Source organism: Chroicocephalus ridibundus, chromosome 6 (genome assembly GCF_963924245.1).
Source record: "Chroicocephalus ridibundus chromosome 6, bChrRid1.1, whole genome shotgun sequence".
NCBI classification, from domain to species: Eukaryota; Metazoa; Chordata; class Aves; order Charadriiformes; family Laridae; genus Chroicocephalus; species Chroicocephalus ridibundus.
The window spans coordinates 14,512,446-14,529,082 of NC_086289.1; the positions used below are offsets into that span (position 1 = coordinate 14,512,446).

Here is a 16,637-nt window from a genome sequence, read left to right on the forward strand (position 1 = left end):
AGGCGGCTTCTCAGCCAACCAGAAGGAAGGGGGCGGGGAGAAGCCGCTCGCGGCGCGGGGGCGGGGTGCAGCCAATCCGCGCTGGCTGCGCGCGGCGCTCGGCGTCCGCCATTTTGTGGGAGGGCGCTGGCGAAGGGCAGAGCGCGGCGGCGGGACGGCGGCGGCTGTGAGGTACCCGGGGCGTCGCGGGGGAGGGTGCCCGCCTCGGCCGCAGGCCCCTGCCCGCGCCTCCTCCTGTGGGGCTGCGCCGCTGGGCGGCAGCGCGGCTCTCGGCGGCGACGAGCCGTGGCTGTCCCCCGGGGCGCCCGCGACCTTCAGCCGCAGTGTCGCTCCCCGCCGAGTACCGGGCGCCGCCGCGTTCCTTTCCCCGGCGCAACTCGAGCTGAGGCGAGGGAGCGCCGGGGTGGCGGCTGTCAGCGGCGTAGGCCCAGCTTCTGTGCGGGGCTTGGGCGGGGGCGGCAGCCGGTGGCGCCCCGTGTCAGGGCAGGCGGCGGGGCGGGACGGGACGGGCCTGGCAAGGGCACCGGGCTCTTCCGGAAGGGAAAAGCTGTGTTGTGATGTCTGGGCTCTGAGCCGTCCTCGGAAGGTCGCAGTGACTCTTTTCCAGCCTTTGGTATCGGGCAGGCATAAGAAAAGATGACCTTGGCTTTCCAAGTCATGTATGGCGGGTGTTTATGACGTTATTTTGTTAAGTTTTTTTAGTTATTACATAGTAAATCCAGTGACAGGGCACGCTTACCTGATTATACACCAGAGATGCATTACTGGATTGCATTGGCATAAGAGCTGTGTTAATGAGCATAGCGGTTTTTTGTATCTCTCTTCTGGGGAACTGGTGACTGCAGCCTCTGCCTGGTTTGGTAGGTAACCGTGTGGCATGTGTGCCTCTTTGGAGGTGAGTTACAAGATAAACAACAGATGTTTGTCCTAAACATAAAACCTCCTTAAATATTAGAGAAATATATTTCTAAACATTAAAAAGAAAATTCTTTTGATTGTAAGGGTGATCAATCACAGACCAGTTTTAGAGTTTCTATCTCTGAAGATATTAAATGCCTGCCTGGGCATGTTCCTGAGTGACCTGCTGTAGCTGCCCCTGCTTTGAGCAGGTTGAGGTTGGACTATGTGATCTCCAGAGCTGTCAACCTCAACCATTCAGTGAACCTGCAGGTTTGCTACTGTAGCTATGCCAGGCTTTTGTGCCAATGAACTTGTTACAGTAGACCTGAAACTTTGGTGCAAACACAGACAAAATACAGAAGTGTGTCCTCATGTATTTAGTGTTTTTGTTGTTCCTGTGAAAGCACCTCTGAGACTTTGTAGCTGGCTCAAGTAACTTGCTGATCTAGCTAAAAACTAGAAAAAAAAAAATTTATATTTTTATCCAGATTTGTGAATACTAGGGTGGGCAAGATCTCACTTGCATCTTAGCAATAGAAATGTGCAACTGAGAGCAGGGCAGTTCTTATTAACAACACTTGCACTCTAATACAGTGTAAAATTTGTAAAGCAGCATCTTGAATAACAAAACAGAGTAGTGGTCTAGTCAGAATCTTGTCACCAAGTTTTTGGGTATGTAATTGAAGCTGTTTCATAGCTGAACTAATGAAGATTTATCTTAATTAGGTATTGCGGATTCCTGAACATTTGGTAGAAATTTGCATGTTGAATTTGTGTAGGCATGACTGGCAGGTCTCTTTATAAGTGCTTTGAGGAATTTTCCCTTTTATTGTCATCATACTGATTTCTTTTTTCCCCCATATTTAAACTTTGTTGAATGAACTCTGAAAATTATAAATCAGAACCCCTCTTTCACTTATCTGCTCACGTCACCTGTTCTGTACCTTGAGCAGGCTCTGAATGTGCCTGCTCTCTATGTGTGTCCACTGTCTGTTGAATGTCCTGAAAGCAGATTTAAAAGCTGACAATGAAAGTATTAAGTTCAGTGTAGAGATTAGTTTGATTTTCCTATTGATCCTGTCCAACTGACTTTAAATGTGTTAACTGTCCTGTATTGCTTGTTAGGACAAGCAGCCATGGCTGGCCATGACTCGGGATCTCAACACCAGTTCACGGGATTTCAGAAGTACTTCAATTCCTACACCATCACAGGCAGGAGGAATGTATGTATTATGTATTTTAACCTTTGTAGTCTAGTATAATGGTGTTTTCTGGGCTTTAGACTGAAACTAAACTTAACTTTTATGTTTTCTAGTATGTAATAGCAACATACACAGGTGTTGCAATGCTCGTCTTGTATTTCAAGCTTAGACCTAAAAAGAAAACTCCTGCTGTGGCAGATAAGTAAATGGTAAGTGACTGATGTTCTTCCAGGACCAAAATGCTTCAACATCAGCCCAGGAAGAGAGTGACAAAGCGCAAGTTGCTAATAATACAATATAATTAGAGATAGAGAGAGAAACACAGATATATGAACTTCATATTTATCATTTTAAACCTCAACTAAACTATGGCATCAACTCATTAGGGGGCATTCTGAATGAAGTAGGTTGTTAAAGGGGGAAGCAGAAAGTATGAGATACTAGTATTCTTTTTGTTCTTCTGACATGGCAAACAGGACTAGGGATGGCATGCAGGGAGGAAGAGTAAGCAAGGAAGGAGGAATGGAAGGGTGATGCAGCTAGGTATATCAGGCTTTGTCTACAACTATTACGTGCCTCTGGTCTGCCTGCTGTAAAGTAGGGATAACTTGCTTTCTAGGTTATTGAAATAATAAAGTATTATTTGAGGACTTAGTTGTATTAGAGAATTCCAAGCAGAAGTAAATGCAGTCTGTTAATACCTTGCTTTGAACAGAGTAAAAGAGCACCATACAATGGAAGCATATATATTAGCATACCTGATTATGCAAGGCCCATATAGAAGCAATTGGAGTTGCTCTGGTATAGCAACAACCAAGTACTACAAAATTCTAGAGTCACTTTCAAATACAAAATTTCCACTGAAGTCGCATTTTGAAAAGAACTATGGGCTGTCCTCATAGTCTGCAATAAAGGGGTAGAAAACAACAAGTTTGAGCATTGTTGTTGTACGTTAAAGGGACATCAGTCATTTTTTTTCCTAGGTGTCCTGAAATTTGCCTGCTCATAATTAAAATTGTTTGGACTTAGGGAAAGGGGATGTTCAGTTACTTAGTACCACTGTGTAAGGCTTGCTATGTTTGATCTCTCTTCTCTTGGCAGGTTGCTGGCATGTCTGAACCTCCAATCTGTGTCAGTGTAATGGAAGCTGATGACTAATAAAATAATTACTTGTTTTATTGGAAATATGAAGTGGTGCAAAAAAGCAGAAATGTGGCACTCTTTTTTTTTTCCTCTGTCATAAATAGTTATTTGTAGTGGAGATGGAGTAGCTGATTCCTGTCATTACTATCTTAAACTGTTATAATCGTAAAGTGTTCTGAGCACCTGTTATAACCTAAGAAAGACCACAGCAACATGACCATAATGCCAGCACAAAGCTTACAACTGATCAAAGAATCTCCCACACTTCCATGTCATAGTGGATAACAATAAGCTTATGTGGTTTGCAGTTACCTGGTTGCTCCCATTTTTTGCATTCCAAGTTAGTAGCTTACATGGAAGCCATGACTCCTTCCCTGTTACTAATACAATGCAGATTACAACTTCTGCCTCAGTCGTCTGTATTTTGCACAGAACCTGGATGGAAAGCCTGTCAATATAGACTGATCAAATTATGGTATTTGAGCTTTTTCGGTTACCGGCCTCTCTTGCAGAGGTAACTGCCAGAAAGATCAGCTTTGCTGATGATGTTAAGCTCTCATAGGTCTGCACATTCATAAACAGTGACTGAAGTAGTTCAGTGCTGCTTCTTCCTGGACATAGCCTCTTAATAAATGAGGTGTTCCTACCACAGTTAGATACACACAGCCCCCCTCCCTGCCTAACGCTAGAACTTTCCTATCACATTCTCAACAGTGTCTTTCTGTATCTCAGTTAAAATTCAGTACCTTCCTTAGATGTCCTGTTAGTGCTGATGTGCGAGTGTGGTTATACAGCATTGTGGTTTATGGAAGGGTGCCAGCAGCAGGGCTTGAACCTGGGACTTCTGATGCTAAAGCATGCAAATACACTTCCCAAACAAGGCAGCAGGAGGTGGGCATATTGCTGGAAAAAAAAAAAAATAAAGAGATAAATTACAGGGTCTTTGTGCTCTCTCACGCTAGTTCATGTATTCTTAAAGTTACCTGTATGTGCTGGGCCTTCTGAATAAATGTAGCCTTCTCCCTGTCCTATGAGTTTGCTTGCATCAATGGCCTCTGCTGCATACAACTTCCCACAACAATAACAGTTGCAACAGTGCAATAGATCTAATTAGGTAGAACCCATCACCTGCCCTTAGAACAAGAGTTACATGAAATGGCTAGTCATCAACTTAACCCTTTCTAAATAACTTTGTTTCTTCTTAGCTCTTGCTTCCATTGCAGCTATCAAGAGAAGAAAATACCTTCTTGTAACATACAGACACAAACTATGTGGTTTTAGTATTTATTATAATATCAAAAGTATAAAACTGTACAAAATACAAAGCCGGAATGCGGCAGTGTTTTCTTTAAGCTGTCAAAACTACATGCTTTGTTTTAGGTAAACTTGTTTGATTCACCATAACAGTACTTAAATCCAACCGAGATCCAATCAAGAGCAAAAAATTTTGTTGAGGTACCATTACACAAAAAAACCCACCAAAATAATTTAGGTTTTTTTTTCTTTAAAGAAAAGTTCCAGGTGATCTTCCTAATAAGTTTTCCACCCTTTACTTTGATGTATAATGCCTGTAATATACCTTTACTCCAAGAGTTAAAAGAATGGATGAGAGGGGAGGTAGTTCTCCATTTACTTTACTGTAGAAATGTCAAGTCTTGTTTTTATTTTCACTAGAGAGCCAGCAGATCGTTCAAGTGTCCAAGCCCTTACTGGAAAGTAATGAGGAACATAAAACAGATTTCCCTGTATACAGCTTGTAAGAGATTAAAAAAAAAAAAAAAAAAAAACAAGTAAAAAAACCCCAAATGAAACTACAAAAACACACCACAATAAACCCAAAACCACACCAAACTGGGTTTGTCCTCTGGTGGTGGTGTTTTCTGTCCGGAGACCTGGAAAAAAGTTATACTTCCCAGTGTTTTACATGTTTTACTCCTCCTTAGAAATAAAGCGCTGAGCTTTATTGCTTGCCCGGGAGGACTTAATGGGGTACAACATTTTTGTGGGTGGAAATCATCACTTCAGCAGGCATGCTGCCTTTCAAAAGAAACCTGGTAATACACTTAGGACCTATTAATCCTTTTACTCTGCAATAATGTTTCAATTTCTTGGCTAGTTTTAAATTTTGATATATTAAACCTTATGCAGGTCTTTTAGATCTAATACAACATAAAAGGGTTAAAGTCCGCTCTTTTAATAACAGGTATTCCAGTTATGCCTCAGTCCCCCTACCCCCTTTTTTCTTCCCCTTCATACAATAAAGTATGAAAGTAAATAAGGTTCACATTGCACTTCAGGTTGCTTACCGCACTTACAGGCTACCTGTGAAAACAGAATAACAAGATCTGCGTTTCTGATACCTCAAAAGACCACAGGAGTTTGAAACTTTTCAGTGACTTCGCGGCAGCTGCCCACAGGCCTCTGCCTGTAGGACGTACTCTTTCAATGCCCCGTTTGTTGCTGTGATACTCTCACCATACCTGTTGCCCAGCCCAGGCTATAGTGAATTAAACGACATTCTTCTTTGCTGAAACTGAACAGTTTTTGCTTGTGTCTGAGACTGATTAAACATTTGCTAACCATAAATTAAGTGCTTTAAAAAAAAAAATAATCATTTGAGAACACATACCAAGGCTGCTAAGTTTCCACAAGTTTCAGCAGAGATCAATACCATCTCTGAGAGGAGACAGCCATTTTCATATACACATATATATTTTTTATCAAAAGCACCATGAACAATTCCTTCTTTTACAGCCACGATGCCTTGTTAATCTCCAGCATTTTCAAACTGTGGATAAATATGAAATGGCAGAACTGAGAAGACGCTGCTTGCACTAGTTTACACAGTTTAATTTTTTCCTGCAACAGACCAGTGGGGTCCACCTGTAGAAGACATTCCTCCTCGTCTCGCATCCTGAGGTCACTACTGCAGTGACTTGGCACCGTCCTCATCACAGCTTCCCAACTCACTGTGAGCTGTAGGCTCCTGCAGCCAGCAGCAGGTTTCTGCGTGTAAAATGCAGGTGTACAACGGGGGTTGATTTGGTCATGTATGTACCTAGTAACAAATCCTGCGAGTTTTCAGGCAAGTTTATATGTCCAGTGGCTGTAGTAAAGTCATCGGTTTCTAAATCTTCAAATGCTTTCACAGCATCCCACAGACGAACTGTGTTATCCATTGAACCTAAAAAGAACCACAGTTTTAAGTCCTTTCTTTTATTAATAAAAAGGGTACATTTAAAAGTTACTAGGGAGCAAGTTAACAGAAATTAAAGCTCAAAAAGCAGGCTTGCTCGTAACGGTAGACTTATGCCCTCGTCCTGCAAGGAAACAGACCAGCAAGCCTCTAACATACTGAATCCACACATAAAAACTACCAGGATTTCAGCTTTCCTGTAATCTAAACTGAATGCCCTGTGGATAAAGCATAAAGAACTACTCTCTCAGAACATTTGGGTTTGGATTATATCACCTAGCACTGAAAAAGCAGGACCATCCTGTGGGTTAGAGGCCAATTCTAAGTCACATCATAGTGGTTTTTGTTCGATACAGGGAAAACAACAGAATTTTGCGGCCCCAGTGGCCCATGCTTTCACTGTAGCATTGGGAGATAAATGGAAGCATCCACCCTGCATGCTGGATCAAACCCATCCCGTCTGTTGGCTTCCACTCCCGCAGTAGTGGCTCACTGAGGATTCTCACTGCACTGCATTTAGGAACATACTAAATAAATGTAGAATATTCCTAGTCTGGTTTCATGAGGAAGTTACCCTGATATAATCACAGGGTCTGTCCATTGTTTCTTCTGGCAGTAACTTTAATTTTTTGGCTAATTTCAACCAGTTGAGGGAACAGAACAAGTTTCAAATTCATTAAATTCTTATACATTTTAAGAAAGTTCACTAATCATGAAAAGACAAAACTTTGTGCCTCTGTGAAGGGAAAACTGGCAAAGGAGCTCTGCTTTATTAGACACCAGAGAATCCACATGGACAGGCGGGAAGAACAAGCAGCTTCACAAGTTCTGCTGCTCGTAGACCTGATTGTTAATATTACACGTATGTATCTATATAAAGATTTTATCATGAAAAAACAGTAAGGGTCTGGATAATTCATCTTCCTTTCTATCCTTTCCTCTCCCTTCTTTTCAGTCCTGCTGGATATCCTGCTCCCATTCCAGCATCCTGTCCCTCTCTAGCCCAGCCTCTTCTTGTCTGCCCTAGAGTTATTTCTAACATCAGATTCCAGCCCCAACACTGTACGCGGATCCCAACCTTCACTATTGTCTAACTGCACAACACCTTTCCTTCAGTTCCTGGAGTAGCAGAGGGTCCTACCTCACAGTCCAGTGAAGTACTCGCCTTGTACCAGCAGTTTTAAGCTGCTGCTTTTGCTAAGCAAGTGATTCTACTTTGTCTTCCTCAATTTAAGAAATCAATTATATCACTCCTCTTCAGATTTACGGAACACAACAGCAGCTTCAACATTTCCAGTGAACTTTACCTGATGCTAAAATCTCCCCATCTCTACTGAATCTGAGCGCGTAGATAGTGTCCGTGTGCCCTTTCAATTCTCCAACCATCAAGCCATGCCCAATATCCCACAGCAAAACTCTTCCATCTGTTGCTCCAGTAGCCAGGAACCGTCCGTTGGGAGAAAATGCCAATGAATGAATTGGTCCCTAAAACAGACATTGGTAGTGGGGACAAGTTAGTTAAGTCTACTCATATTCAGTCACTCAAACTTTATTTGTTCTGAATACTACTCTTCAGAATCTCATCACAGAAGTGAAGTGATTTTCACACTGTGAATGATATGCCTTTACCTTATGTCCCGTGAATATTCTTACACAATTCCCATTCAAAACATCCCAGAGCCGTACAGTCCTGTCTGCCGAGCCCGTGGCAATATAGTTAGAGTTTGGATGAAATCGGGTACATGTGACATCAGCAAGATGGCCAGCAAATATCCGTAAAGGCTGGTAGTGATCTGTTGCCCACAGACTGAAAAGAAAAGGCTTATTAATGAACACTAATGAAGTTCAGTATCTGTTGTACAGTGAGGAATAAGAGGAACTAATTACACAGTGGTTACTGGTCAGTTTCTTGAATTAGCAGGATCTGTTTTGGAAAAACATACTTTTCAGAAGGGAGAAATAAAGAATATTCTCCAAGTTGTTAAACAACTGGAAGAGAATACTTATAATCAGACGGTCACATAAGAGGATGCCATCTCTTTAGTTGTCAGATAATCTGATGTGTGTTAAAAGAAAAAAAAAAAAAAAACAAACTCTGACATTAAAACATTTGATCAGTATTTTAATTAACATGAAAATAAATTTATTTCCAGTAATAGGTTAGGCTAGAATACATCAGCCAATCACTTTCAGGGTTGATCCATCGCAAACTGACTCAGACAAGCAAAAAACCCATCCAGTTTCTTACCGAGCCACTCTGTCGTGTCCCCCTGACACAAAGTAATAACCATAAGGAGAGAATTGTGTATCCCATACTGGGTAGTTGTGTCCTTTATATCCCACCAAACACGTGAATGTTTGGAGACTCCACAATCTGACGGTGCCATCCTCAGAACAGGACAAGAGATAGTTCCTGTCACAGGAGAAAGTATTGCATATTACACACCAAACTTACACCTGGATTGTACCACCATTGCATAAACACTGTGAGATGTCTATGATAAGAAAAACTGTCCACCGAACAGCATCTGTTCAGCACGTCACGTAAATCAGCATTTTGGTAGGGTAAGCAGCAATAATCAATTCAAGCAGAATCCAGTCCTAGGCCCTTATGCAAAAGAGACAGACATTTGGATGTTCATGACTAATTCTGATGACACAGCAATACAGAGGCAAGAAAGAATAATAAAAATAAAATTAAAAAAAAACAACAAATCCACAGAGCTGGTCGTTACTCAGGAATTCCAGTTATAAGAAAAAGTGACTAGTAAACTCCTATACTGTGTTACATAAAGAGATCTTTATTTTTTAAAGTAACTCAAAACAAAATTTCCCAGATTCCCTGAAAGAGAATTCATATCACGTTCACATTCTCAATTCATAATTTTAGACTCTATATTCATGTTCCACACAAAGTTTACTTCCCAGTTGCATTTCTGCAATGTTGTTTCCCAACTAGACACAAGCAAATGCCAAACTTCAGACATTCAAACCCTCTTTCTACTATTCAGACTCTCATAATTACATAACGGTTTTTAATCTCTTATTTTAGGATACTATTCCATACATTTTGAAAATAAGGTCTTAATAGAATATGAGAAACACAATTTTATGTGTTTTATGGTTTGCAATACTATAAAGTACAATCAATGCTGCAGTATTTTTCCTCCTACAATTCAGTTAGTTAAAAGCCAACTCAAACTACAGTTTGAAAAACGATGGTCTATTTCAGCATCTAAGTCTTGAAACTCAAAAATAGCACTGGCATCCTCAGCTGCAGTTGATTTCAGTAATAGCTGACAGTGCCCAACCCCCGAGCATAACGAGCACTTACACTCACACACAGTTTCTTAAAAGCTACATAAAGAATTGCTTTAGCCTTCTGGAAAAAGCTGCATTAAGAACACATTTGCACTCAGTAGTATACAATTCAAACTCAAGACAAGCAAACTGGTTAGCTTGTAAACTTATTTTACCTATCAGGACTGAAGCTGGTGCCATAGACAGGTCCACTGTGACCATATAAAATCTTCAACTCACTTGCTGTTTTCTCATCCATGATCCTCTCCAAGACATCGTCTGATTCTTTGTCAATGAGACTGAGGTCTGCAATATTTCAAAGTTCATATATAACTGTCAGAAGTTCAAAGATCAATGCCATGAACAGGAAAACAAATACTATTCTCTCTAAAAGAGGCCAGTATGATATGAACATGACAGAGCACCAGGGAATTGGTAAGTTTGAAGCATGCAATGGCATTTAAAATATTTTTTACCATTGTAAAAGGTGAAAATGATGCTTTACTTAAATAATTACTCTTTCTTAAGTCTTCACTAAGAGCTAAAATAAGTTAATCCTGATGTGTGCTATTTTTTATGTTTATATTGTTCGGCCTCCAAACACAATATCTTTAGAGAGATGCCGAATTTTCAGGCCTTTTCTACGAAGTTACTATGCCACGGTGACACTTTTCAGACATATTTTGACAGCTACACACAACTTAAAAATAACTTTTAGTCTGTAGGCTACTGTTTGCTGAATATTGTGACCACATCCCTGTTAAATATCCAGATTAAGAAAGGTCTGCACGGTCTCTAGCTCCAACCACAACACATTGTTACATAAACAGCAGAATTAAAGAAGCCTGGTTTCCATGAATTTGTGTAGATGTTGAGCTACAGTACGTTTTCCTCCATCCTTCTCAGAGTTTCCTCCTATAATTTCCCCCAGGGTACTTCTAGTCTCTCCACAGATGACCTAAATCCAACTGTCTACTACACCCTATAGTTACCATCCAGTTAGAAAACAAGATGGCTAGTTCCATGCTAGTTATGGCTAGTTCCAAGCTCCATGCACTGACCACCTCACAGCAGGTGTAGACAACCAGAATTCTCATTCCTTTAAAAGCATTCCTAATTGTAGTACACATCTGTACATATACTGTTTCTTCAGAGTGAAGCATCTCACTGCTGAAGACAACTCTCCTGCCACAGACATCTTTCTCTGATTACACGAAAACACAGCCGTCTCAAGTAAAGCATACTCAAATTAAGTACCATTGTCTTAATTACCTGCTGCTGTTTTCACACTACGCAGCTTTTTTGGAGTCACAGACCAGACTCTGACAGTAGAGTCAGCAAAGCCTCCTACAATCATGCTCGAGTCATCTGTAATATCCACTGCAGTCAGACCCTGTTCAGAAAATATCCATTTATATTGTTTGTATCTTTCATGATGCATTTCAAACATTACAAAATCCTAAGTACTAATAAGACAATGAACTCAACTTATTTACAAGAATAAGAGGGAACTATTCTAGGATAGATATAAATACATAAATTCTTGCGCCATTAAAAATAAAGCTATATGAATGAAGCACAGTCAATAGTGACCAAACAGTACTGTTTTCCAGTACTTTGGTGCAAAACATCTACTATATTCTGTAGAATACACTTAGGGGCCCACAGGAAAAGCAAAAGAAGGAATTATGGCAAAATCAGAGCAAAACCAAGGACAAGAGAAATTAAATAGTATAAGGCATCTTTAAAGAGAACGTTGAAGATTTTGGAACAAACTTTGCAACGCAATTTTTCAAATACACCAATAAACGTTGCCAACTCTACTAACTCTTCTTTCTCTATTAAGAGGGATGTTTACAATTTTGATTCCCTTGATTTCCCTTTAATTCCCTATTACCCCAACTCTTCTTTTACCAACCTGGTAAGCATTAAGGAACGTGTAGAAACAGATGGAGGGCAGGCACTCCGGGCCAAGACGCACACGCCTTGCAGCTTCCTTCATATTCATTACTTTATCCAGCTTGTCAGAGTCTTTCAGTTCAGGCAGAGGAATTCTACAAGCAGCACACATTTTTTTTTTTTTTATTACAAACTAAGAGCACCTTTCATATTTTTAATCCAAACAGAGAAAGCAGAATCTTTGCTTGCAACCCTATACCTCAATATTCAAATACAAAGCAAGAATTAGAAAAACTGAAAGACTACGTAAAAGATTAACTGATCAAAAAAAGAGCCAGTAGCTTTAAGAATTTCAGACAGCCAATGGAATGAGATTAATAACTGAGTATGACCTGAAAAGATTAGTGGGTAACTGAGTGAAATTTTATCAAGGGAAAACTAGATTGTCTTGAAGGGTAAAGACAGAAGATTATATGCTGAGCTTTCTATTACCTCCCTTAAAAGTCTTATGGCTAAAGTTGTGTTCAACACAAACAGCCAAAGAGCTAAAAATGTCATGTGAACAGCGATGCAGATTTAGCACGACAAGACTGGATTTAACAAGGCTTCTCTACACATCGTCCCCTTGGTACCTGTTTTGAGGAGGAGCATTAGGGTCTTGTTTTTTGCTTTTTGATCCTACACTATCTTTTTTAGGTTTTTTCTTCTTTGGCTTTCCTTCCTCATTTTCTCCTTCTTCATCTTCATCGTCCAAAGGCACATCAAACTCTGGTTCTTTCAATAAACCAAAGAAAACCTGCAAGCCAGTAAAACACACAAGACAAAACAGTAACTGCTGTTCTTACTGAAAACTAACATTTTTTTAATGGAAACTTTTTAAAGTAATAGTCCAAGCAACAGAGCTGACCCTTTAAAACTGCTATGTTTATATTACTGCATACACTACTAGTTAGCCCATAACAAGTGTAGTACGTGTTCTACTGTTTTACCCAGCAACCAATCCAGACAACTGCAAGTCCCCCCAGCATTTCTTAGCACTTCCTTAAAGATGAATCCCTACAGTTGACATAGTTTATCTGTCTAGCACTGTGGTGGTACTATGTCAAGATCTACGCAACTAGCCCTTACAGTAACAACTGTAAGTAAGAATTACATCTGTTGTACTAGAGAGGAAGCCAAATAGCCAGGTGTCCCTGGAGTAATTCAGGAGTTAGTTTACGTTTAGTTTAGTGGGCTGAATACAAGGCTCTCTCAAAGGGGCTCAACACTTTCTTCTACAAGACAGTGACACATCTTGATCTCTCCACTCCTGCCAACAAATACTTGTACAGTTCTCTTCACACTGTCTTTTAGCATCTCAAGTGACATATGTCAGTCTATACTAAGGTATCTCCCTGAAAAAACAGGGAGAATTGTTCAATTATAAGAGTGCAACAACCTTTCCCTCCTACCTTTGCTTTATTAGCCTCTCGTTTTGCCTCCCCAGCCAAGCTTCCAACCATAGCATCTATCTGTTGTTTACTGCGAGGCATTCCATCAAAGATATCAATGTAAAGATGTTCCTGAACAATGTTCCAGATCTGATTGTTCTGCTTTTCCTGAAGATGCCTCTTCAAGAGTTGGTAAGAGTCACGTGAAATACGCAGCACAAACTTGCTTGTTCGGAAATCCAGCATGGTCTCGTTACCTTTCATATGTTCTTTTTTGGTTAAGCTAGATAATACACGCAGGTCATCCTGGTAATAGCACTCCTGATCCCCATGAAATCTATTGAAACCATTTAAGACATGATAAAATATTTATTACAAAAACATTATCTCCTAAATGTACACTTATTTATATTATTTTAACATGAAACACATATGTAAGGACCTTTTGGAAGCTATTGGCTACATATGGGATTATTTTTCTGCTGAAATAAATTTCACTCTGAGGAAGATACCCCAGTGACTTACTGTATACACTAAGAGCATTCAACAATTAAAAACCGAGATGAAGAGAACACGCAGATGGAACCTCACAGAATTTCATACACTCAAAGGGTTCTCACCTGAAGTAAACAGTTACACTAACATGTTTATTTACATAAATGAAACTCTAATTTGTGGTATCATAAAGTACAGGGCAATTTTTATTACGCAAGACTATTGGATGTACTTATATCCAATTCATTATATTAATATGTGCATTTCACAGTCAATATGTTTCTCACTCTCCACTTCCATTATATAATAGCTAACATATGTCTAGATTTTTCCATTTTTACTCAAACCATGTTATAAAATAGTTGTGGCAGGGAACGTTTTAACTATTACAGAACCGTTTTTGCTGACCATATTGGAGGGAGACACAGTTATCCTTTTGGATTGAAATATTCATAATTGATCTGAATCCAGAAAACAAATGAAATTTAGTTTTCTCAAGCGATAAAGAAGCGAGACATAGTAAAAGCATAGGAAGTGGTAGATTAGCCACAAATTAATTCCTTTAATCTTATGTAAGAATTTCAACATATGAGTTATGACATTAGCAAATACTTATATCACACTTTACTTTGGCATCTTCCTGTCATTTTCCACTGCTAAAAAGTGACCCCCCCAAATCTTTCTCTAAACCAGCAGCATCTCTTCATTGATATTTCACAGCAAGGAGCTGACCAGCTCACCATAAAGATGGTTCAAAATCTGCACGTGGACAGTTCAAAAGCATATAGTTCGCACATCTCTCTAACATAGGAGACTGGAAAAGGATTTAAGAACAGTTTCTGTAATCCATGGCACCATTACTTCAGATTCCAAATCCCTTCAACATCAGAGAAGAAAAATAATGCGTATGTATAAATACATATATACATAAGCCTATGCCACCATAGCTTACAGATTTAATCAAAGTAACAAATACAAAATAATACAAACACAGAAATGAAAATAAATTACCTTTCAAAAAAAGACTTTGCTTCACTCTCATGTTGATTGTAGACCAATTCCAAGTACATGTGCACAAAGAGAGGATAAAACAGCTGAGATAATTCTGCTCGATGACAGTCCAGGGAACACTCAATGAAGTGTTTCAATCCACTGTAGTATTCCTCATACAGTGTCGGGTCCCCCTGCTGATTGTAGGCAGACAATACCGCACTCACATCTGGCTGATCTTCCACAACAACTCCTCCTCCAACTGCAAAAGCATTAGCATATAAAAAGAGCTTTTAAGACAGCCTGGAAGAGCTAGCAAATATACAGTGGCTAACAATTCTGCTGGTAAGGCAAGGCGCTTATGAGCAAAACATGACACTAAGTCTTGTGCTTGTTCAGTACTAAGTTTAAACAATACAAGTGAGAGGATGGTGGCACATTGTAGTCCAGCAGCCAATTCTCCTACCACCTTCAGCCATTTTTTGAGCTTTCCCTGCCAACAGTTGCCTATAAGGTATTTAACATATTGTCTAATTCAGATAGGATTTTAAGTGTAAAGAAGGCACTAACATCACCAAAATAAGTTATCTTTACTGCTAAGGCTAGAAATTGTCAAATTAGAAGCAGAATCTTTCAAAGCCTTTAAGATAGATCCACTATAATTATTTTGCTTCTAGCAAACAAGCAAATTAAGTTCATCAAGTGAATTCACCACAACGATTACAGGGCAGTGACTGTCACTTGCTAACACTCTGAGAACTCTGTTCTCCATAGCAGTCATTAAACGTTTTCATTGTTTTGTCTTCTATGTAAAAACAATCTTACCAGGTGATACTAGGAACAGGCTGACTTTATACTACACATTTACCAGAACTCAGACATATCAGTTCCTGAGAGGTCATTATACTGTTCTGCAACGCTGCCCCACAGACATCTTGATTAAGAATACTTAGACTCCAGTTATCCAAAGGACAACTCAAGTACCCAACAACTCGATCCAGAAATGTAAAAAGCCTCCTCTGTAAGTATCCTATGACTTTCTTCAAAATGCAGCCTGTACATCAGGCCTCCCTTCTCAACCCTGACATCACATCTTGTCCCATCACCTCTAACTAAAAAGGAAGGCTTCATCCTTCTGCTACACTGCTAGTTGACATGGGACACAAAGACAAGGGGAAGCACTTCTCTCTTTGACAGTGCTCCCTCCAAATACAAAGGATACTCCATCCTTGGTCCCTTGCTCCAGGGAGGGCACCCCAAGGAGAACACAATCTCTTCCCGAGTTGTATGGGGGAATGACACACTCAGCCCCCCCACCCTCCCAAAGGCCAGGGTAGGCTCTCACCTCACCCCCCAGGGACGGCTGCCCCATGGGAGGCACGACCTGACACCGACCCTTGTGTCCCAGCATCACGGGGAGCCCCCGAGGCTGGAGGAGGCACAGGGTCCCCCCAGTCCCCAGGGGTCCCGCCGGGAGGGGGCGGCCTCCCCCCCCGGGCAGCGACCTCGCAGGAGCCCACCTTTCCCCGGCGGTACGGCCGCGACCGCCGCCACCCCAGGGCTGGAAGAGGCGACAGCAGCGGCGCTGCCCCCTATCGCGATAGTGGCAGCGGCGGTGACCCGGCTGAGCAGCGCGTTCTCGCCGGCAGAGTCCGCATCGCCGCCCGCCGTTCCCAGAAGCCCGGTGCCGGTGGGGCTGAGGGCGGCAGCGCCGACATCGTCGCCGAGCAGGCGGGCTTCGCGCCGCAGGATCTCCTCGGACTCGCGGAGGTTGCTGCGCCGCAGGAACTGCAGCACGGCCACCAGAGTCTGCCGGTCCAGCGCCGACGGAGATGCGGCTGGGCCCGGTGCCGCAGGCTTAGTGGGAGCTGCCTCCGCACCGCTCCCCGCCGCCTCTCCCTCCGCCGCCGCGGCCGGGGGAGCGGCAGGAGCGGCGGCTGGAGGAGCAGCAGGGGGCTGCTGCGGCGACGTTCCCGCCTCAGGGTCCGGCTTTACCACCACCACCTCCGCCGGCTCTTCAGGTAGTGCCGCCATCTTGTATCGCCCCCCATTCGCCGGCAGCGGGCAGGCGCCGCCAAGCGC

The 16,637-nt window shown here is 41.6% G+C and overlaps 2 protein-coding genes across 2 annotated transcripts; one reads left to right on the forward strand and one right to left on the reverse strand.

Moving 5' to 3' along the window:
- The first annotated feature begins 56 nt into the window (after positions 1 to 56).
- ATP5MK (ATP synthase membrane subunit k) lies at positions 57 to 3,369 on the forward strand. Its single transcript, XM_063338328.1, has 4 exons — positions 57 to 171; positions 2,026 to 2,123; positions 2,216 to 2,311; positions 3,204 to 3,369. The coding sequence occupies exons 2-3, from the start codon at positions 2,037 to 2,039 to the stop codon at positions 2,306 to 2,308; spliced, it is 180 nt and encodes a 59-aa protein (XP_063194398.1). The 5' UTR covers positions 57 to 171; positions 2,026 to 2,036; the 3' UTR covers positions 2,309 to 2,311; positions 3,204 to 3,369.
- A 1,648-nt stretch (positions 3,370 to 5,017) lies between these two features.
- Positions 5,018 to 16,622, reverse strand: TAF5 (TATA-box binding protein associated factor 5). Its single transcript, XM_063338327.1, has 11 exons — positions 16,076 to 16,622; positions 14,577 to 14,817; positions 13,092 to 13,407; positions 12,273 to 12,436; positions 11,660 to 11,795; positions 11,014 to 11,134; positions 9,918 to 10,047; positions 8,690 to 8,854; positions 8,071 to 8,248; positions 7,749 to 7,926; positions 5,018 to 6,429 (listed from the first exon to the last, which is right to left on the reverse strand). Exons 1-11 carry the CDS (start codon positions 16,587 to 16,589, stop codon positions 6,212 to 6,214), a joined length of 2,361 nt encoding a protein of 786 aa, XP_063194397.1. The 5' UTR covers positions 16,590 to 16,622; the 3' UTR covers positions 5,018 to 6,211.
- Between the last annotated feature and the right edge of the window lie 15 nt (positions 16,623 to 16,637).